Source organism: Cucurbita moschata, unplaced genomic scaffold, assembly GCF_002738365.1.
Source record: "Cucurbita moschata cultivar Rifu unplaced genomic scaffold, Cmos_1.0 Cmo_Scf00037, whole genome shotgun sequence".
NCBI classification, from domain to species: Eukaryota; Viridiplantae; Streptophyta; class Magnoliopsida; order Cucurbitales; family Cucurbitaceae; genus Cucurbita; species Cucurbita moschata.
The window spans coordinates 1,332,773-1,355,393 of NW_019268553.1; the positions used below are offsets into that span (position 1 = coordinate 1,332,773).

At 37.9% G+C, this 22,621-nt stretch overlaps 5 protein-coding genes across 9 annotated transcripts; 3 read left to right on the forward strand and 2 right to left on the reverse strand.

Annotated features, from left to right (window-relative positions):
- Nucleotides 1-171: 171 nt before the first annotated feature.
- Nucleotides 172-2,264, reverse strand: LOC111432060 (cytochrome c oxidase-assembly factor COX23, mitochondrial). The gene is made up of 3 exons (XM_023068859.1): nucleotides 2,102-2,264; nucleotides 998-1,074; nucleotides 172-489 (listed from the first exon to the last, which is right to left on the reverse strand). Exons 1-3 carry the CDS (start codon nucleotides 2,196-2,198, stop codon nucleotides 442-444), a joined length of 222 nt encoding a protein of 73 aa, XP_022924627.1. The 5' UTR covers nucleotides 2,199-2,264; the 3' UTR covers nucleotides 172-441.
- Nucleotides 2,265-2,855: 591 nt separating this feature from the next.
- Nucleotides 2,856-8,871, reverse strand: LOC111432190 (NADPH:adrenodoxin oxidoreductase, mitochondrial). Of its 5 annotated transcripts, XR_002708619.1 has the most exons (15): nucleotides 8,629-8,865; nucleotides 8,323-8,499; nucleotides 8,033-8,137; nucleotides 7,009-7,122; nucleotides 6,872-6,925; nucleotides 6,538-6,654; nucleotides 6,285-6,394; nucleotides 6,143-6,216; nucleotides 5,701-5,762; nucleotides 5,288-5,486; nucleotides 4,558-4,618; nucleotides 4,287-4,354; nucleotides 3,711-3,856; nucleotides 3,097-3,624; nucleotides 2,856-3,059 (listed from the first exon to the last, which is right to left on the reverse strand). XR_002708619.1 is itself a non-coding variant. In XM_023069040.1 (14 exons), the coding sequence occupies exons 2-14, from the start codon at nucleotides 8,437-8,439 to the stop codon at nucleotides 3,388-3,390; spliced, it is 1,464 nt and encodes a 487-aa protein (XP_022924808.1). In that variant the 5' UTR covers nucleotides 8,440-8,499; nucleotides 8,634-8,865; the 3' UTR covers nucleotides 2,856-3,387. The 5 variants fall into 5 exon arrangements, 4 of the variants coding, with proteins under 4 accessions (XP_022924808.1, XP_022924806.1, XP_022924809.1 ...); XM_023069040.1 differs by having other exon boundaries at nucleotides 2,856-3,624; nucleotides 8,634-8,865; XM_023069038.1 differs by having other exon boundaries at nucleotides 2,856-3,624.
- A 460-nt stretch (nucleotides 8,872-9,331) lies between these two features.
- LOC111431794 (rac-like GTP-binding protein 5) lies at nucleotides 9,332-12,897 on the forward strand. The gene is made up of 7 exons (XM_023068501.1): nucleotides 9,332-9,819; nucleotides 9,982-10,069; nucleotides 11,109-11,218; nucleotides 11,316-11,379; nucleotides 11,841-11,905; nucleotides 12,083-12,148; nucleotides 12,533-12,897. The coding sequence occupies exons 1-7, from the start codon at nucleotides 9,682-9,684 to the stop codon at nucleotides 12,629-12,631; spliced, it is 630 nt and encodes a 209-aa protein (XP_022924269.1). The 5' UTR covers nucleotides 9,332-9,681; the 3' UTR covers nucleotides 12,632-12,897.
- A 1,667-nt stretch (nucleotides 12,898-14,564) lies between these two features.
- LOC111431799 (uncharacterized protein At1g28695-like) lies at nucleotides 14,565-17,137 on the forward strand. The gene is made up of 3 exons (XM_023068506.1): nucleotides 14,565-14,844; nucleotides 14,921-15,322; nucleotides 16,454-17,137. Exons 1-3 carry the CDS (start codon nucleotides 14,698-14,700, stop codon nucleotides 16,949-16,951), a joined length of 1,047 nt encoding a protein of 348 aa, XP_022924274.1. The 5' UTR covers nucleotides 14,565-14,697; the 3' UTR covers nucleotides 16,952-17,137.
- Nucleotides 17,138-17,878: 741 nt separating this feature from the next.
- On the forward strand, nucleotides 17,879-22,548 carry LOC111431917 (5-oxoprolinase). Its single transcript, XM_023068638.1, has 2 exons — nucleotides 17,879-18,164; nucleotides 18,580-22,548. Exon 2 carries the CDS (start codon nucleotides 18,589-18,591, stop codon nucleotides 22,387-22,389), a length of 3,801 nt encoding a protein of 1,266 aa, XP_022924406.1. The 5' UTR covers nucleotides 17,879-18,164; nucleotides 18,580-18,588; the 3' UTR covers nucleotides 22,390-22,548.
- Nucleotides 22,549-22,621: the final 73 nt, after the last annotated feature.

Sequence of the window (22,621 nt, forward strand, 5' to 3'; positions counted from 1 at the left end):
AAATAAAACTCAAATAAAAATTATATAAAAAATGTATCTTAATTCACTGAATTAGACCTTGTGTTTTTTTAATTAAAAATGCCCTCTTAAAAAAGGGTGGGAATACTCCTCAATTTTAATAAACATTACAAATACCTTAAAAGGCCGTCTTAATTCTCAACAGCTTAAGGCTCTAGTAATTGAGCATTTAGATCAAAATGAGAATTATCAATGTTTACAGATTCCTACATTTCTACAATGAACAAGATGATTGAATATGAAGATGTATCTTTTATTAACAAACGCCCAATAGCAAATGGGCAAAATAGTCTATGAGGCATTGGCTCAACGAGGCACCAGATAAATCTAACTGCTACAAAAAGGTTATAAACGTGTGTAGACGGCACAACATATTAAACTTACATACTTCAACATCAAGAAATATGCCTGAAGATGATTTCTTCATGAGAAGAAAGACCGTTTCTTGTTGCGTTCCAATCGAGCTTCCCGCTGCAAAGGAGACAGAACTTGTTCAATTTAGAAACTTCAAAAACAGAAGCTATGTCTAACAAAAAAGAAAGGTGCATGATGCTACACACCAACCAAACAAGTAAATGACAGCCTATGAAACATTATTATATTTACTAAACCTTACAAAAAAAAAATGAGTTGGGTCACTCTCTCATTACAGATTTTAACTAGGATAGAATATAGGATACATAAATTACTAAAACTTGGAAAATCCAAATAAAACTTTTTAAACTGTAAGGACCAAAATCATATTTGAGCACATGATTAACATGATTCACTCAATGACAAACATTGTGTGTAGGTCGTCTAATGATGTCCAAATGAAATAAGGATATTTAAATTTCCTTTATCCATTAACACAAGCAAATGAGCAGACCCCAAGACGCAAATTACCATAATATTGAGCATATGCTTTCAGTAACTGTTCCACACATAACAAAACGTTCCTCCACTCTAATTTCATGTGATAACTAAGAAAAGAAAATACCTCTTTTTTCTTGCATTCCTTGTAAACATCAAAATGTTCTTGACATTTGCTCCTCTCTGAGCTATGTTCTTCAAGACCTATAGCATTTGGAAAAGGAGATTCTCTCATAAGAAGCTCAAAATGTTATCTGACATAAATTCTAAATTGAAGGAAGTACAATACAATTCCAAATCTACAAAATTAGTAATCTAAACACCAACTTCTCATTGGATGATTGATATACATCAAGGATTAAGTTTCACTTTATCAGGATCAACAACGATAATACTCACTTATGAATTCAAATTTAAATTTCACTTTACACACGATTTATAAGCCAGTACCAATTATACATGTTTTCTGAAAACAATCTGTAAATACAGTCTTGAAGCTTTGGAAAAGTATGCATAGGCCTTGAGGTTTAAAAGATTTATCCTTGGCTTAAGTTGCAGCTCGAAGCTTCTGCATTAAACATCTCTTAAAAATTATTCTGTTTCATATGTGGTATTATCCTTAATCCTAAATCAAAACAAATACAGAGGTATCTCCAAAAAGTAAAAACTATCTTATAAATACAGCTATAAGAATGAGCCAAACAATGAAATTGCATTGGATTGTTGATGTTGAATGACAACTAAATAAGTTTTGGATCAGAAAAACCATCCAACTAAGTAATTCCTACTTTGAAATTTTAAATAAGAACTTGGCCCTAAGGAACGGGAGATTAAGATCTTTCGCCATCAAAATCCTAGTCAAAGCTTCAAAATCCTGGCAAACCCTATTTTTTTTCTTTAAGATTGTCGTCCGATCACTAATGCATTGAGTTTGCTAACTCTTAATTAATTGACCTAAAGTGGATGGAAATAGTATCCCTAGAAATGGAACTAAATCAGGCTAACCAATTAATCAACAAATAGAGCATAGAGTATCGCCAAGAGAGTTAGAGTTTGCACGATCATCGACAACAACAAATTCGCAAGCTTAACCATCCAGAACACAAACTGAAAAAATTGATGCAAAGCACGCAATCATTGTCAAGCGCACCAGTGGAAGACGTCCAAATGGCGAATCATACAATAACGAAAAATGAGAACAGGCGGACGGGGAATATAAGAGAGAACCTACATTTCAGGGAAGCACTGTACTGAGGAAAACAAGGAGAATCAGAAATTCTAGCAGCACTGGGGTACGGCGGAGACGGATCCCTGGAAGTGGAAGCCATGGCTGAAAAGCTCGCTCTTCCTCTCGGTGGAAACTGGAGGGCGGTTGAAATGGCTGCGTGGAAATTCCGATGAGAAAGAAAGAGAATCAATCTCATTTTATACGTAATTGTATCGAGAGGGTGAATCGGTTTTCCGACCCGACCCGACCCGAACCATTCAGTTTCTAATTTCATATCAAAAATGGTATACCTCTAATGAGAGTTGGATTTTTTACTTATACATTATAGCTATCCAATATAGGTATCAAGCCATTCGGTTCGGTCAGGTTTCAACCATCTAACTCGTTATTGGTCAGCTTCGAGACTTTTCTAGACTTTTCTTTTTAGTCTCAAAGACAAGTTTCGACCCTCTTACTCAACATTGGTCAGCTTTGAGACTTCCCTTTTGTATTACACGCTCTTCGGCTTAGTTTCGAGGACAGTGTCGTAAGTCGACACTCGTTAGCTTCGAGACTTTCCTTTCGTATTAAGTTGTCATCCAGGCTCTTCAACTTAGTCCGGAGGAGTTCAAATGTTTTCTCGACCTCCCTTGGGCCTAGTTGGGCCTAATGGGCTTGGGCTCATCATTTTTCAATTGTACTTTATTTTTCAAATTTTAAATTTAAGCAAGTAATATTATAGGATACAATTTTCATGTAATTCCTTGAAGCAACAAACAAACAAAAACAGTAACATGCAATTCCCGGAAGAAATTATGTCAGATAACGGATAACCTCCATAGGCCAAGTTTGAGATAATTTGATGCATATACCTATCAAAAGACGACACCTGTACAAGCCAAATTCTTCTCTAAAATGAATAAATAAGTGGATGAAGATGAAGGGTATGATGATTTACACTTTGCAGTGAAACCAAATGGATTTTGAGCTCAGTTTAAGTGTCTTTACAGCTGAAGAATGACCTACTTCCATCTTTTCTAGCTCCCCAAAAATAATGTATAGCCTCTTTTATTGTTGACCTCTTCAATGGAAGTCGATTCCATCTGCATACTAGCAAAACAAACCAACATTTCGGGCGAAGTAAACTACTCATTCGAGTGTTCAATGTTAGGATATGAAAGCAAGATATGAAACGAATAGCTTTGCGCTCGGGGGTGAGTGCGATAAAATAGGTTGTTCCGAGAGTAGAAGTGAAACGAAGAAGCGGAATAGCTAGGTATGAAGGCGGCCCTCGAGCTTCATGAAGATACTCATTCCATGGCCACCTTCAGTAGCTCCTCCCAAGTGGTAAGCTTTTCCCTGGGTTTGTTCTTTAGACTCCCAAGCCTCGTTTCAGCGGAGTCTATTTTTTCCCATGCGCTAAACGGGATAACTCTTACATTTTGATCGTCTAATGCTCGTATGAGACCTTCTCTCCCGGGCTTCGGTGAGCTAGAAAAGGAAGACAACGATGCTCTTTTATCGAGGTCTTCACATATGCTTGCAACCTAAGGAATCAAATGATTATGGTTAAAATTTTAAACATATAAATAATGTGTATAACGGCTTACTCAAGGAGGATTCAAATACTCACGGTTTCTTCAGCACAATAGAGATTTGTTGCAATAATTCCAGTTGGTCCTCTTTTCAACCACCCACATACATATAATCCTTCCTCAGGTTGGATGGAATCTCCAGACATATTGCTTACAACTCGACCTCTAATGTTCGGTACGATTCCTGAAAATGGAACTATCAGCCAAGGAAAACACCAGAGAACAAGTTTTTCCATGGCAGCTTGAGTGCATAAATGAATAGAGACATGAGATGTAACAGCCCAAACCCACCGCTAGCAGATATTGTCCTCTTTGGACTTTTCCTTTTGGACTTTTCCTTTTGGGCTTCCCCTCAAGACTTTAAAACGCGTCTGCTAGGGGGAGGTTTCCACACCCTTATAAAGGGTGTTTCGTTCTCCTCCCCAACCGACGTGGGATCTCACATGAGAAGAGTTTGTTGGATACGTTCAATCCATGGTTTCGTATGATTATTCTCGAGTACATCGTAAAAATGAATCGAATATGACATTGACATGTAAGATCTCCAAGTAAGAAAAGAAATTAAGAAATAAATAAGGTAAGAGAAAGATCTCGAGGATGTCTTAATCTCATACCTTTCAGATGATCAAAGGGTAATCCATCTATGGGCACTGATTTGTAACCTATGCTCTTTAGCACCATCCTATACAAAATTCGAGCAATTCAAACTAGATGAGCTTATTCTATTACAACAACAAAATACAAATTAATATTCATCATCTCATAGAAATATTCTGATGAACAGTTATATCACCTAGTGAAATGAAAACCAAAATATATTTTCTGATGTAAAATTTGTTGCCAAAAAGAAATGAAAAGGAAAATTTTAACTTGAGAAGGAATTACTGGCATTCAAGGTCTTCAAACTCCCCAGTACCTCTAGCAATCTGCTTTCCAGGGCTAGAACCTACAGAATAAAAGCGAATAAGTAACTAGTCGCACGAGAACATACTAGGACAGGGTAGGATGCATGTCATTGTGGAGGAATGCAAGTAATTTTCAGTAATGAGAGAAAATGAAGGATAATGAGCGAAAATAAATTGGATTTCTATTTCATAACACTTGACTTTGATGACAATAGTACCGATCTTCCTAAATGAGTTCAGCCTACCGCTAGCGATATTGTTCTCTTTGGGCTTTCCCTTCTGAGCTTCCCCTCAAAATTTTAAAACGCGTCAGCTAGGGAGAGGTTTCCACACTCTTATAAGAAAGGTTTCGTTCTCCTCTCCCACCGATGTGAGATCTCACAATCCACCTCCCTTGGGGGCCAGCGTCCTTGTCAGCATATCACCCGGTGTCTGGCTTTGATACCATTTATAACAACCCAAGCCCGCCCGGTGTCTGGCTTTGATACCATTTATAACAACCCGAACCCACCGCTAGCAGATATTGTCCCATTTGGGCTTTCCATTCTGGGCTTCCCCTCAAGGTTTTAAAACGCGTTTGTTACGGAGAGGTTTCCACAGCATTACAAGGAATGCTTCGTTCTCCTCTCCAACCGATGTGGGATCTCACACTTACAGACGTGGAATGTATCTATTTAGGAAACGTAAGAAATAGGACATAGATAGTTTACCTTCAAGAACTGTCTTCTCAAATCGAACACCACCAACATGGCCTTTTTTGTCTACTGAACTTAGAAACTTTTCTGGTTTGCGGAAGAAAACAAAATGCAGTTCACGTCGACCTGCGCCAGAATGGGGAGGTCCAGAAGCAGCAGCCTTAGCAAGCAACTCATAAACTCTCCTCTGTATTCGACTGTTTTTCACCTCTTCCTTTTCAAATGATAGTATTAACACAAGGATGATGTTGATAAGACAACAGAATGTCTATTTGAAAGTGCGATTGGGGAAAATCTCAAATTTCAGGATCACTATTAAGCACTGAGACCTAAGAGATAAAGAACTAAAAGACTATTTACATTTCTTTTTAAACGGTCACCAGAGCTTCTCAATAGTTAATGTAGAGATAACTTCTGTTGAACTATACCTCATCTGTTGGGCTCTTGACAAGATCAGCTTCATGTATGTGAATGTGCAAGTTTTTAATACCTGCAGTGATGAAATTCAACAACTAGTGACATCATCGGTTATGGTTTGAACACAAAATGCAAGAATCAAAAGGTATGAGAACTCTTTTGTAGCATAATCAAGCAAAAAGTATACAGATTAAGCCGATAGACTCCATAGTCCTCTCGTCTATATCACTGTTCGTTTTACAATATAGTAATATTACACGCACAAACATATGAAGAAAGTAGAGAGTAGTCACCACAACATTATAGAGATATGAGTAACTCAAACACAGGTTAAACTTTATAAAATAAAAAATAATTTTCTACTTAGAACTAATTCTCATCTCAATGACAAGGTACAAGGACATTTCTAGAACATTGAAGTCAATTTTAAGGAGGTTGAGGATTGAGGAATACCTAGGACTTCACGTAGCTCTTTAGCTGTACAAGCTGCTTGAACTGGTCCACGTCTTCCAACCAAAAACACTTTCCTACACGAATTAAAATAAGAAGACAATAGCTTTAATCTTAATGCTATGACGAACTCAAAAAAACGAACCTTATAGCGCTCTCCTGCAAAGCCTCCAATGCATGACTAGCAATTTCTGTGGTTGCCAATTCTGGTGGTGGCCGTAAAAGGATGCGTGCAACATCTAGAGCCACATTTCCCTGGATGTAATAGAAATTTCAATCGTTGTTTGACCTATCTTGAAAGCTTCTTGTTTCTTCCCACATCATGGTAAATGCCAGAAATTTCTTGACAAAACCTTTTATTCATATGAATTTAGAATAGAATGGCCTGAAGTAGTTACCTGGCCAAGGATTACAGCTGTATCAGTGGCCTTTACATCAGGATTTAGGTTTCTGCAATCTGGGTGCCCATTGTACCACCAAACAAATTCTCTGGCTGAATGTATGCCAGACAAATCCTATAGATGGATATGACATCAAAAGTCAATGTATTGAACTAAAAGACTTGTGAATTAGAGTTGCAGTACTGTCAATGATTCAGAAAAGAGAGTAAAAAAAAGCATTCACTACGATTGAAATTTTTTAAAGCTAGGCAGTATGAACAATGCTGAAGCAATCCACCCGGTGGCAGTAAACTAGAAGTGCAAATTCTAGTACAGTTTTAGCTGAACTTACTTCTCCATGAATCTTGAGAGTTCTGTCACTTTCTGCTCCATATGCTAGGACAACCTAATAAAGTAACAATAACCATTGAGAAAACAAGAAATACGCTGCTGGTAGCAAGACAACGTCGTGTCTAAAGCCTAACTAACCGCATGATACAGCTCGCGCAGATCCAACAATGAAATGGAAGATCCAAGCTTGATATTACCAAAGAATGAACACCTTTGATGCTGTGCAACCCGCGTAAATTGATTGACCACAATCTGTTGCAAGATTTGAATAAACTGAGCTCAAGTAGGAGAAGTATTTTCAAAGTCTTTTTTCAAAACAAGTAAAATGAATGTTAGTGGGGCCGTGATTAGTTTACGCTTTGCAAATTTCCTAAAACTTTCTATTACAAATGTTCATATTTCGGTGAACAATACGTCCGCAGCTAGCACCAACTGCCAAACATGCAAGCTCAAATATCATGAGGTAAGTACCTACCAATTCCAACTGAAGTTACATCCTGCATAAACAAAACAGAACAAGAAAAACGTATAGAAGGAATTTTGAAAGCTTATGTATCAGCCCACCGCTAGTGGATATTGTGCTCTTTGGGCTTTCCGTTCTGGACTTGCCCTCAAGGTTTTTGAAACGCGTCTGCTAGGGAGAAGTTTTCACACCCTTATAAAAATGTTTTGTTCCCCTCTCCAACTGATGCGAGATCTCACAATCCACTCCTCTTCGGGGCCCAGCATCCTCACTGGCACACCGTCCGGTGTCCACCCCCTTCGGGACCCAACGTCCTCACTGGCAAACTGCCAAGTGTCCACCCCCAACTCAGCGTTCTAGTTGGCACACCGCCCGGTGTCTAGCTCTGATACCATTTCTCACCGTCCAAACCTACTACTAGCAGATATTGTCATCTTTGAACTTTCCCTTCTAGGCTTGCCCTCAAGGTCTTTAAAATGCGTCTGCTGGGGAGAGGTTTCCACACTGTTAGGGAGATGTTTCCACACCCTTATAAAAAATTATTCGTTCCCCTCTCCAACTGATGTGGGATCTCACAGCTGAAGTGGTTTCCCAATATCTTATAAATCAACTCAACACTATCTTCCCTAGCAAATACAATTTATGCTACACTTTCAAATCTAGACAGCAGAGAGAAGAAATAATAAGCAAGCTTCTCACCTTTGTTTCAGGGTGATCAGGTGCCACACCAGAGCGCACTAAACCAAAAGGAGTTGGCAAACGATCAATGATATCAACTTGAGCATTGGGAAGCGCCTTCAACAACTATTGATGCAATTCAGAAATAAACAATCAATTTGATCAATTTTCCAGACACGCCCATTTTCTCGATTACTCTCCATAATTCGAAGTAAATTAAACACATAATAAACTCATGCTATTCAAATCAATGCCAATATATTAATATAATCCACAACATAGTTAAAAAAAAAAAAAAAAAAGGAACTCGCCTTCTCAGCAGTGTAAAACCCAGCAGGTCCACTCCCAACTACGCAAATTTGAGTAGTATTTGTAGCAAAAGTCGAAAAGCTTTTATATAAGAACGCCCTAGCTCTGAATAATGCCATTTCCAGTATCAAGAAGCTTAAAGCTCAAAAACAGTATGAACAATCTTGGATTGCATTTCGCTGCACCGAAACGAAACTGATTGAATAATATAAGGTTGATTACGCAAGATCAAGATATTCAATTCCACAGGTTTATACCGATGCCTTAAAATTTATCTATTGCATTAATGATTGAATAGAAATCAATACGTTACCAGCTCATTGAACGACAAGTTTCTATGCAATTCCTTGGTTTCACTTCTTTTCATCCATTGAAGGAAAAAAAAAAAAGGCAAGAATTAAACTACGTCCTTCCGGAGGCAACGCAGAGGGACAGAGCCAACACAGTGAAATTCACAGATTCATTTTGAAAGAAAGATTAAAAATAAAATTAAAAAAATAATAAAAATAATAAAAGAAATAGAAAACCCTAACGAGCTTTCCGGCGGTAGTGACGAATAGTTATTTATTTATTCAATTTTCAATTTCTTTTAAGTTAGTATTTATTTTTCTTTTTATTATTACTATTATCCCTAGTATAACTTTTTTAAATAATAATAATAAAAAAGTTAAAAATAAAATTTTTATAGGTATTTTTAAAAATTTTTAAAAGTGGGTATTAATAAAATTTTGTGACGTTAATAAACAAAATATTAAAAAAATTAATGGTAAAAGTATTTTTAAAATTATTTTAGAAATTTAAAAGTTTTTTTTTTCTTTTTTTAATAAGTGAGAGTTATTGACTCTCCACAATCGCATGATCATTTCCTAAATTAGCCAATAGTGATTTTCATCCTCCAACGAATTTTATTATATTTTATGGAAAGGGATCGAAAGATTGATTTTTTGTTTTTAATTTTTTAATTTTTGAATAAATAGCGAGAAGCGCGTATCTGCATGGGACCTGGAAGAAAAGAAGGCCACTCTCCAAAGATCTCTCGTTCAATTCCTTCCAGAATTGATGCTCTTTGATTCCCATGCGATGATTCATCTTTCTCGCTGTGGGGGGCCTTCTGTTTCCCCTTTTCCCCTCTCTGACACCTCAATTTCAACCCAATTTCACCAATCAATCCTTCTTTTTCTTCGCCATAGCCTTTTTTCAAACCTTCCTCTCACTTTTTCCTCTCAAATTTCTCCTCTTCCTCCGCTTCTTCTTCCAATCCCCATAAACTTGAAGGAAGAGAAGAAAAAAGCAACGGATTCTAAGGTTTCAGTCTAGATTTTCTGTACTTTCTTCAGATTCCATCCAAAAAACAGTCGACCATGGCCGGCGGCGCCGCCACTGCTTCGGCAAGTGCACAGACGGCGGCAACGAAGTTTATTAAGTGCGTGATGGTTGGAGATGGCGCCGTTGGGAAGACTTGCCTTCTCATTTCTTACACTAGCAACACTTTTCCGACTGTATGAACTCCTCTTGTTTCTCTCATGTTCTGTTTGATTCGTACTCTTGATTTTGCTATTTTCGGTTGTTTTCTTGGATTACATGGCTTATCTGCAATTGCGATTTTGTTGCTTTCAATGAAGAAATTCTCGGTTTCATGATGGTCTGTTTTGCTTTGGCAGGATTATGTTCCTACTGTTTTCGACAATTTCAGCGCCAATGTTTTGGTTAATGGCCAATCTGTGAATTTAGGTCTCTGGGACACTGCGGGTAATTTATTTTTCCTCTGCTTCTGATACTCATGCTTCATTTATCCAGTTTTGTTGTTAAATTGTTGGATTTTCTTTTCTGAGATTTCTATACTTTCATGTGTAAGCTTAAAGCTAATTGCCTCTACTTGCCACTTCCAATGACGTATGAAAACCTTAACAGCTGGGAAGTGGAGTGATGTTCTAGGAGATTTAACCAAAATACAGGACAAGGGAAGCCTTTAAGATCATAGGATCAAATTGAAACTAGACGCAAACTATAATCACCATCGGACTATATTGGTAGTTATACCAACAGATTTTAATATATTATCGTTCAAGTTTTCTTGGTGTAGAAACAAACTTTATGTGTGATCAATAGCTGCAGGATATGAATGTCTGAACAAGTTTTATCAAGTAGTGAGATTCCACATCGGTTGAAGAGGGGAACGAAACATTTCTCATAAGGGTGTGGAAACCTCTCCCTAGCAGACATGTTTTAAAATCGTGAGGCCGATGGCGATACGTAATGGGCTAAAGTGGACAATATCTGCTAGCGGTGGGTTTTGGCTATTACAAATGGTAACAAGGCTAGATACCGGATGGTGCGAAGCACTGGTTGGAGTAGGGCTATACCCTCTCCATAGCAGATGCGTTATAAAACCTTGAGGAGAAGTCTAGAAGGGAAAGTCCAAAAAAGACAATATCGGCTAGAGGTGAACTTGGGCTTGGGCTGTTACAAATGGTATCAGAGCCAGACATTGGGTGGTGTACCAGCGAGGACACTAGACTACCAAGGGGGGTGGATTGTGAGATCCCACATCAGTTCGAGAGGGGAACGAAACATTCCTTATAAGGGTGTGGAGACCTCTCCCTTGCAAACGCATTTTAGAACCATGAGGCTGACGACGATACGTGACGGGTCAAAGCGGACAGCAAATAGACTATTATGGCTTCAAATTTCATTTTAAAATGGGTATTCCAATCTTCAATGAAAAGATATTCCCACTAAATTCCATTTTAAAGTGGTGGATGAATTTTATAAAAGGATCCCTTTACAGGTCAAGAAGATTATAGCAGGCTAAGACCTTTGAGCTACAGAGGAGCTGATGTTTTCCTTCTTGCCTTTTCGCTCATAAGTAGGGCCAGCTTTGAAAATATATCAAAGAAAGTAAGTTCACTTCCTGTACAATTTTTGTAATGCTTATTATTTTGGTTCAATCTTATGGTATTTAGATTCTTCTTCATGTCCTTTTCTTTTGGAGCAGTGGATCCCAGAGTTGAGGCATTATGCCCCATCAGTGCCCATTATTCTTGTAGGGACCAAACTAGGTGCCTTTCTTCTTTAACTTTAATTCCATTGCCTGAATTATCAATACCTTCATTCTTAAGTAAAATTCTCATAATTTTTCTGATGGTTGTTTTTGTGGCTGGTATAAGAACACACGTCCACAAATGGAATAATATCTCTTGAACTTTCCCGGGACTCGATCGTTTAAAAAAGTTTGTTTCAATGTCATGTAATCAGAAATCAACTTTTTGATCGACAACTTCTGCATACGAGTCGATACATTAAACTAGATCCCCACACGATATAAATATATTCGTATTATGTAAAATGATGCCTGTTTGTGTCTCTAAAATGTGTATCTCTCGTTGTTCTGTAATTTATAGGGGAAGATAATTCTTGAAGCTCCTACTCGCCCCCCACTCACCCTTACCCCACAAATCTGTTCTTTGTGTTTGTGGTATTGTTCTGATTGAAAGTCGTATGCTGTTACTTGGGATGGCAGATCTGAGAGACAATGAACAATTCCTCTTGGACTATCCTGGGGCATGTACAATATCGACGAAACAGGTCAATACTTGGAGCTATTTCATTTTCCTTTCGAATCTCGTGTTCGCTTCTGCTAGTCCTCATTTGACGTTTACGCAGTGTCGGTTTTCACACTGCGCTGTCATTGAATGTATTGCTTTCTCTCTGCCATTCCAAGTTTTTATGGAAAGGAAATGTACAAAAATATCTTTGTTTCAGGGCGAGGAGCTAAAGAAGCTTATTGGAGCAGTGGCATTCATTGAGTGCAGTTCAAAGACACAACAGGTTAGTGATTATTACCTCTTAATGTAGAAGCACAAACATTAAAGAACTTGGTTCAGCTATCATTGGAACTGTTGGGAAGTGCTAAAATCAAGAACTAAGGGTGTAAGTCGAAGTCGAAGAAGTCTACGAAACTAACCAAACCAGTTCAGTTGGTTGAACTATACGTATTAGCTAGTTCGATTTTCTAAAGTTCAAGATCAAAAAATAGTTGGTCTGGTTTAGATAATCTGTCGGGTTTTTGATCCATTCAATAAGTAAAACAAGATTTTAGCTATAATCTTTTTATAACACCATATCCCTGCCAACAAGACCACTTTTATTGTGCATGACTGCATGAAGGAGCTTTTTGGAACAAGCTAAGTGAACCTTGTTCTTGAAATGCAGAATGTAAAGGCTGTGTTTGATGCTGCAGTCAAGGTGGTTCTTCAACCTCCAAAACCCAAAAGGCCAAAGAGAAAACATCCAACCTGCAATTTTCTCTGAGAATGTTTAAGCCTCCCTCCTCTCTCTCTCATTAATTCAACTTCCTATATCACTTCTAATTAAACTATTTTGTATGTTACAACTTCTATGATCTTTATAGGGTCTATTTTAAAGGTTGTGTTTCTCGGGAGATTTGAACGAGCGATGTCTTGGTTGAGGGGATATGCTTTAGTTATTGGTTTCTCCTATTGTACTTTCTTGTCTCGATGTCTAAAGAGATTGCATTACTAGTTTTGATAAAATTTAACGAGTTTCATTGGCATCTACCTGTCGAATCTCTTGCCCTTTTGTTGGCCATTTTTTTAATGATTTCCATCCTCTTGGAATTTAATATCTTTTTAAGGGTATAATCCTATTAAATAGTCAACTCATACTTTGAGTAAAGTGAATGACTCGTTATTGGGAGATAGAATATTGTATTTTAACGGTTGTGTTTATTTTGGTTGTGGGAGATTTGAACGAGCGATGCCTTAGTTGAGGAGATATGTTGTAGTCATTGGTTTTTAAGTCTCGACGTTTAAAGAGATCGTATTTGTAGTTTTGACAAAATTTAGCGAGTTTCATTGGCATCTGGCTATCGAATCTCTTTCTCTTTTGTTGGCTTTTTTAATGATTTTCATCATGTTATAGAATTTAATGTCTTTTCGAGGGTATAATCCTATCTAAATAGTCAACTCATCCTTTGAGTAAAATGAATGACTCATTATTTCGAAATAGGATATTGTATATCGTACTGATTTATTATATTATTTTTAAATCTTTACAAAGTTGACTGCTAGAATTATTAATGTTTCACCCTTGAATTTTGATGTCGTTTTGGCTTTGAGAATACGAAACTGTGAAGACTTTTGAGACTGAAGATTTAAAGTTGCCTGCTAGGAAAAAGATAATTCTGCATTGGGATTCGGAAGGCTTTGTGCGGACGACACGTCGGAATGACTCCTCCCCCATTGCAAATAGCTTGCGTAAGATAATCTCATCTCAAAATAAATAAAATAAAATAAATAAAATTCAGGGGATTGTCAAAATGTGACCGTCACATGGAATAATTTCCCTTCAACGATAGATTAAAATTTTCTGCTTTTCAACTTTGTGGGTGAATATATATATATATATTAGTTGGGATTTTAAATAAAATTGAAATTTAAATATTTCTATTGAGTCCTATTATTTATATTTTATAAAAAAAAAAATTATTCTCTATAATTTGAAAATAAGTTGATGAGGTTTGGAAATTTAAAAAATGAAGACATTTCCACGGGTCCTTTCCGTCTTTTTTGTCGTGCTTGTGTAGGAAATTAGCAGCCGAGACTATTCATCTATTTTTGTATCACTATGTGATATCGCACATCAATTGGGGAGGGTATGGAAAACTTCTCCTAGTAGATGTGTTTTAAAGCCTCGAAGGGAAGTCTAGAAGGGAAAGCCTCAAGAAAACAATATCTACGAGCAGTGAATCTGGGCCATTACACACTGATTACTCGATAATTTGGACACCTACTTCACATGAATATCCCATTTCTGGAGTGGGAAGGCAGAGAGAGAAGGCTCCCGAGAGGCTAATAGAAGAATCAGGTGAGCTAAAGGCTTCTTGGGAATACAACCCCAAGCACAATAAACACTTCTAGTAATTTAATATAAGCACTTCTAACACTTCTAGCAGTGGATCTGGGCCGTTACACACTGATACTCGATAATTTGGACACCTACTTCACATGAATATCCCATTTCTACAGAGTGGGAAGGTAGAGAGAGATGGCTCTCGAGAGGCTAATAGAAAAATCTGGTGAGCTGCCCGTGGATAATAGCTAGAGGCTTCTTGGAAATACAACTCGAAACACAATAAGCACTTATAGTAATTTAATATTAAAAAAAAACAAATTTAAAAATGAGTATAAAAAGAAAATAAAAATTAGTAATTTAATAAGCATTATTAACGAAACTATATTTGGTTGACTTTATGTTCACCTAAAGCTCAACAACGAAGGATCTTATGAAGAGACTCTGAGTCTCTCAATAAGAGACGAGAAATTAAACCGAAACAGAGAGAGAGAGAGAAAAAAGCTATGGATTTCCCGCCGAAGAAACCTCCTCTCATAACTTATGGATTTCTGTTGCTGTTCATGATCGCTTCCTTTCTTCTCATTGTCTCTGGTCCTTCTTCCTCCATGAATCCTCTCGTTTTTTTCCCCCAATGCTATCGCTCCAATTCAGTACGCTCTCTGATCTCTCTCGATTACCTTCGGATTCGATATCAATTACGATCGTCGATGATTTCTCAATTTGCAGGTTGAATTACTCCATTCCGTGGACGATTCACGAGATGAACTTGATTTTGCACTGGAGAAGGCGGCGATGGCGAACAAGACTGTCGTAATCGCGGTGATAAACAAGGCGTATGCCGATCAAGGCGTTAAAGACGATACTACGATGCTCGATGTGTTTCTCAGTAGCTTTTGGATGGGAGAAGATACTCGACGATTGCTCGATCATCTTCTTCTCGTCGCTGTCGATCAAACGTCTTACGATCGCTGCAGATTTCAGCGGCTGAATTGCTTCAAATTGGAGACGGAAGGAGTCGATTTCGGCGGAGAGAAGCTTTACATGTCCGATGAATTCAACAAAATGATGTGGAGAAGAACTTTGTTTCTTCTCGACGTTCTCAAGCGCGGTTACAGTTTCATTTTCACGGTAAACAATCCGTCCTCTTTAATTTCTTCTTCACCTTCTTCTTCTTCTCTGGTAGATTATCGTTAAACGTTGATTTAGATCGTATCGAATAGCTTTAATCGACCGATCGACGATATCATCACTTCGAGCCTGTGTATAAACCGCGGAATCAAATTACTCGCGATTTTGTCCTTGTTTTGGAGTAGAATTTTCAAAATCCAGCTGATTCTTTGAACAAACTAGTGCTGATTAATTTAAATTATCTTTTCAAAATATTAACCATGAATCGGTTGTTTTTATCACAGAACCAAATCTCATCAATTTCCTCTTTAGCATTCATTTCATAATTTTTGAAACTCTGATTTCTTTTAGTCCAATTTGGATTTTAGACGAAAAGTTTACATACAACAAAGGATTTTACTCCTTGATTTTATCAAATTTTGGTGCGTAAGCTATGCATTTGGTATTTGTTTGTTTCCGTTATCAAGGGGTATAACAAAAATAATACCATAAGTAATGGATTTCAAATAATAAACCAATGTTTTGGATTTTAATACAGATTTAATCTTTAAACTTCCAATTTCATAACTCTAAAATTTTAAATAAGATTTACAAGTATTAAATACAAAAATTAAAATCCACAATTTACTCCGACACAAACTTTAAATTTTAAATTTATATCTAATAAATTAATTAATTCTTTTAAAAAAAATTAAATTTATTAGGTTATTACAAAATTTCATGACACAAACCTAATCGACACAAAATTAATAGCTTAGATACTTATTTTTATTAGATTGAAACATACTTCCCGACAATTATACCAATTTTTTTAGTCGTGATAAATTTAAACATTTTAATTAATTTTTTAAATGGAAGAAATAAACATAAATTGGAGGCATTTTAAACTTATTATTGTTATTATTAGCTTTCTAAATACTACTTTAGCACCTTGTCTTTGTCTCTTTATTTATTTATTTTTTCTCTTAAAAAGATGATTATTAAACTTATTAATACAACATTATGGCCACCTTTCGAAAAATTGTAATGTGAAAAAATATAAATGAACCATTTTAAAAAGTATATATAGGAATGAAAATGAAAATAATATTCACACATTATTATTATTATTTATTTATTATTATTGAACAGGATACGGATGTAATGTGGGTGAGGAACCCATTTTCAAGGCTAAGCAAAGACGAAACAGAGGATCTTCAAATCAGCACGGATCACTTCAACGGAAATCCCTGGTCTGCATCAAATCCGATCAACACCGGCTTTTATTTCATTCGATCCAACAACAGAACCATAGCGCTCTTCCATAAATGGTACTCTATGAGGAACGACACCTCCGGCCAGAAGGAGCAGGACGTTCTCGTCAATCTCATCCGCGCCGGTGTGATTCCGCAACTCAATCTCAAGGTTAGGTTTCTAAACACTCTCTTCTTCAGTGGATTTTGCCAGAGGAGCAATGATTTCAACCAAGTTTCCACCGTCCATGCCAATTGCTGTCGAACGATCGTCGCTAAGATCGGCGATCTTCGAGCCACTCTTGGCGACTGGAAACGCTTTAGGACGTCCACAAACTCGTCGGAGATTTTCTGGTGGTCGGATCATGTCAGATGTAAGCGATCTTGGAAACATTGACGGATTAAGGTGAATCGCCATGGCGTAGGGCGGCAGCGGGGAATTGAATCGGTGAATTTTTAGGGCATTTCTAGAACAGAGCCAAACAAGGGGGAAGGGATTGAATTTATAAGATTATAGAGGTGTACAACTATTTAATAAACTAAATCTCTCTTTCTAATTTGTTAAAAATTATAAAATTTATTTATTTTTATTAATTTAAAGTAATTTATTCTATCATATACAAAAAATTTGAAATATAACCGGCATGATTATTTCTTCAATTTGATTATTAAACTAATTATTTATCATTAAAAATTTATATATATTTATTAGTACTATATTTATAAAATAACCATAAAATTTTAAACATATCATTAAAGAAGTTCAAAAAAATTATTACCATATATATATAAAACCGTATATCTACACTTTATAGATTGTCTATAAAAGGTTTTAATACTATTATGAGTATTTTTGAAACGTGAGACTTACTATAAATGTATTTTTTAATTGTTTAAAAGAATTCAAAGAAATTTTTAAAAAGTTTAAAATAGATTTAAAAAAGTAAAAAGATTTTTAAAAAGTCTAAAGATAGATTAAAAAAAAAAAATAAAAAGGTATCCGTATAATTTTTTTAAAATTAAAGGGTACTTTCAAACTGACTTCAAAGATATTTTTTAAATTATTGGGTTCTTTTAACGGTTTCTATCGGTAACTAAAGATAATAATTTTTTTTTTAACATTTTTGAAAATTTAATAATAATTATACAGATTTAAAAAAAAAAAAGATTTAGCTGTATTTTTGAGATAATAAGGAAGGTTTAAAAAAAAGTATTTATATTGATTTTAGCTAATTTTTATATTTAACATTAAAAGATCGATTCCTTCACATTACAGCTTAAAGAATTAAATATTTAAAATATTTAAAGGCTTTGACCAATTGGATTTAGATCACAGCGGCTTCATCGTCATCTTCGTTTATCTTCGTGAAGCCTCTCTTCCTCCTTTTCGCTCTCCCTCTTTTCTTGAAGCAGGCCCAGCACTCCCCCTGTTCAGCCTTCTTCCTTCTTCCCCGCCTCGAGCAGCGACGACGAGCCCCCACGGTGCGTGTTCGGTCAATCGGCGCGTCTCCTTCAGGCCGCAGCCCGCGAGTTTGATATAAAAGCCCGCCTAACACCGCGCGGCGCTGAGGTGGTCAAACTGCGGCCGGTGTCAGATCGGAGTCGAAGCGGTTGGTTTCTCGAACTTGTATTCTTTGAATTCGAGTATATTTTTGTTAGGATTAGGCTTTCTCGCTTTCTTTTGTGTGTGTGTGTGTTGATCAATGCGGAGTTGAAACTCCTCGATTTCTTGTTGTGATGTTGTGCTTTCTTTTTACTTTGATTTTGATTCTTATTTGATCTTTCATAACTGGATGCATTTGGAAGATTGGCAGATACGCTGGTTGAGTGAACTAAATGACTCTGATTGGTATTTATTAGTTGTTCTACCGATTGCATGGCAATATGTTGTGTTACTTTAACTTTCATAATCGATAACTAAATCAAGTGTCTTCCGATGCTCATCTCTGAGTTGTTGAAATGCATTTTCACTTGACGAGATTGAATGACGAACACGTCTCTCAGTAATGTTGTTTCTGTCTTCAGGCATCATCAATGGGAAGTAGTAATGAAGACAAACTTCGATTTTGTATTGATAGAGGTGGCACATTCACTGATGTCTACGCTGAAATTCCTGGTCGTCCAGATGGTAAAGTTATAAAACTTTTATCGGTTGATCCATCGAATTATGATGATGCTCCAGTTGAAGGAATTCGGAGGATTCTTGAAGAATATGGTGGGAAGAAAATTCCAAGGACGTCAAAAATCCCCACTCAAAACATTGAGTGGATACGGATGGGAACAACTGTGGCAACTAATGCACTTCTAGAGAGAAGGGGAGAAAGGATTGCTCTTTGTGTTACTAAAGGTTTTAGAGATTTGCTTCAAATTGGCAACCAGGCCCGCCCGAACATATTTGACCTAACTGTCTCAAAACCATCAAATCTTTATGAGGATGTCATAGAAGTAGATGAGCGAGTCGAACTTGTTCATGGCAAGGGGGATGATAATCAAGATTCTTCTACTTCATATGTGAAAGGAGTTTCTGGTGAGCTTATTCACATTGTGAAGACTCTCAATGAAGAAGCTTTGAAGCCATTACTGAAGGATCTCCTGCAAAGGGGCATCAGCTGTTTAGCAGTTGTCTTAATGCATTCATACACTTACCCACAACATGAATTGGCTCTGGAGAAATTAGCTCGGAGTATGGGCTTTAAACATGTTTCTTTGTCCTCAGCTTTGACCCCTATGGTTCGAGCTGTTCCACGTGGCCTTACAGCCAGTGTGGATGCATACTTGACGCCAGTCATCAAAGAGTACTTATCTGGATTCATGTCCAAATTTGATGAGAGCAGTGGGAAGGTGAATGTGCTATTTATGCAATCAGATGGAGGACTTGCACCAGAAAATAGGTTTTCAGGCCACAAGGCAGTTTTATCTGGTCCTGCTGGTGGAGTTGTTGGTTACTCACAAACACTTTTTGATCTTGAGACCAGGAAGCCTCTCATTGGGTTTGACATGGGTGGTACATCAACTGATGTCAGCCGTTACGCTGGAAGTTATGAACAGGTCCTCGAAACCCAGATCGCTGGTGCAATAATTCAAGCTCCTCAACTCGACATCAACACGGTGGCAGCTGGTGGTGGCTCAAAGTTGAAATTTCAATTTGGAGCTTTCCGCGTTGGACCAGAATCAGTAGGTGCACACCCTGGTCCGGTTTGTTACAGAAAAGGAGGTGAGCTGGCTGTTACTGATGCAAATCTGGTTTTAGGTTTTGTTATCCCTGATTTCTTCCCATCCATATTTGGTCCCAACGAGGATCAGCCTCTAGATATCGAAGCCACGAGAGGAGAGTTTGAGAAGCTTGCAACTGAAATTAATTCCTACAGAAAAATCCAGGATCCATCCTCAAAGCCTATGACAATCGAGGAGATTGCTCTGGGTTTTATAAATGTTGCAAATGAAACTATGTGCCGTCCAATCCGACAATTGACTGAGATGAAGGGCCATGAGACAAAAAACCATGCTCTTGCTTGCTTTGGCGGTGCTGGACCTCAACATGCATGTGCCATTGCCAGGCTATTAGGTATGAAAGAGATATTTATTCATAGATTTTGTGGGATCTTAAGTGCTTATGGTATGGGACTGGCGGATGTTGTTGAAGAAGAGCAGGAGCCGTACTCGGCCGTGTATTGTTCGGAGTCTATCCAGGAAGTCACTCGAAGAGAGGCAAGTTTACTTAAGCAAGTAAAGCAAAAGCTGCAGGGACAAGGATTCAGCGAGGGAAGCATTAAAACTGAAACATATTTGAATCTGAGATATGAAGGTACAGACACTGCCATCATGGTAAGGAGCCAAAAAGCGGATAATGGAGTAGGATTCGACTTTGCAGCTGTGTTCGAGAAGCTTTTCCAACAAGAGTATGGATTTAAATTGCAGAATAGGAATATTCTCATATGTGATATAAGAGTTCGTGGTATCGGAGTCACAAATGTATTGAAGCCACGGGCTTTTGAAGGACTTGCAGGTGACCCTAAAATTGAAGGTCACTACAGGGTCTACTTTGGAAATGGATGGCAGGATACACCTTTGTTCAAGCTTGACAATCTAGGATTTGGTCATGTCATCTCAGGGCCTGCTATCATTATGAACGGAAATAGTACCGTAATCGTCGATCCTAGCTGCAAAGCTACGATAACCAAATTTGGAAACATCAAAGTTGAAATAGATTCCGCCGTTTGCACGGAAAAAGTATCAGAAAAGGTTGCAGATGTCGTCCAACTATCGATCTTCAACCACCGGTTTATGGGTATAGCTGAACAGATGGGAAGGACATTACAGAGAACTTCTATATCAACAAACATCAAGGAACGCCTGGATTTCTCTTGTGCCCTCTTTGGTCCTGATGGAGGATTAGTTGCCAATGCTCCCCATGTCCCTGTCCACCTAGGAGCAATGTCGAGTACCGTTCGGTGGCAAATCGATTACTGGGGCGACAATTTGAACGAGGGAGATGTATTGGTCACCAACCACCCATGTGCTGGAGGTAGCCATCTTCCTGATATAACAGTCATCACGCCCGTGTTTGATAATGGAAAATTGATTTTTTTCGTCGCAAGTAGAGGGCACCACGCCGAGATTGGGGGCATAACTCCTGGAAGCATGCCACCATTTTCAAAATCCATCTGGGAAGAAGGAGCTGCAATAAAAGCATTCAAGCTTGTCGAAAAGGGAATTTTTCAAGAAGAAGGAATTATCAAGCTCCTGCAGTTCCCTAATTCTGATGAAGGTGTCATCCCAGGAACTCGTAGACTCCATGATAATTTATCTGATCTTCATGCACAAGTTGCTGCAAATCACAGAGGGATTTCACTAATCAAAGAGCTTATTGCACAATATGGTTTAAATACTGTTCAGGCTTATATGACATACGTACAGCTTAATGCAGAAGGGGCAGTAAGAGAAATGCTGAAATCTGTGGCCTCTAGAGTTTCATCTAATTCAGCTGGATCTGCGGAGGGAAGCTCCATTACAATCGAAGAAGAGGATTACATGGATGATGGTTCTGTAATTCATTTGAAACTCACGATTGATCCTCGTAAAGGCGAAGCCAATTTCGATTTTAGTGGGACGAGTCCCGAAGTATATGGCAACTGGAACGCCCCAGAAGCAGTAACAGCAGCAGCGGTTATATACTGCCTTCGCTGCATGGTCGATGTCGATATTCCTCTCAACCAGGGCTGCTTGGCTCCTGTCAAGATATATATTCCACCAGGCTCGTTCCTTTCCCCAAGCGAGAAGGCTGCCATTGTAGGAGGGAATGTTCTTACTTCTCAGCGGATAACCGATGTCATACTCACAGCATTTCAGGCATGTGCCTGTTCCCAAGGTTGTATGAACAATCTTACATTTGGTGACTCTACATTTGGATACTACGAAACAATTGGCGGGGGAAGTGGAGCTGGTCCTTCTTGGCATGGAACTAGTGGAGTTCAATGCCATATGACTAATACTCGAATGACTGATCCCGAGATATTCGAGCAGCGATATCCTGTTCTTTTACATACATTTGCACTCAGAGAGAACAGTGGAGGGAGTGGAGTCTACAAAGGGGGTGACGGGCTCGTTAGGGAGATCGAGTTCAAGCAACCAGTGGTGGTGAGTATACTTTCAGAGAGACGTGTCCATGCGCCGAGAGGCTTGAACGGAGGAAAAGACGGTGCTCGTGGGGCTAATTTTCTGGTAAAAAAGGATAAAAGAAGAGTCTATCTCGGTGGCAAGAATACTGTAACTGTGAAAGCTGGGGAGATTCTTCAGATTTTAACCCCTGGTGGTGGAGGATGGGGCTGCCCTTAGTGGTTCTAGGCAGCGGAGCCATATGTTCCTCTCGAGGATATTTGGATGAAAATAAAATTATGAACTCGTTTATACTTCTCATAGAGCGAGGGTTGGTGTGTGTGTGAAGACGGGTCTCGTGTATTTTTCTCCTTAATAAAGGGAAAGTAGCTCAATAACCAAGAACGGGTTTGCTCGGGTTCGTATTCTTCATCTCTTCAATAATCTATTATCGCATTTTTTGAAACAAGTT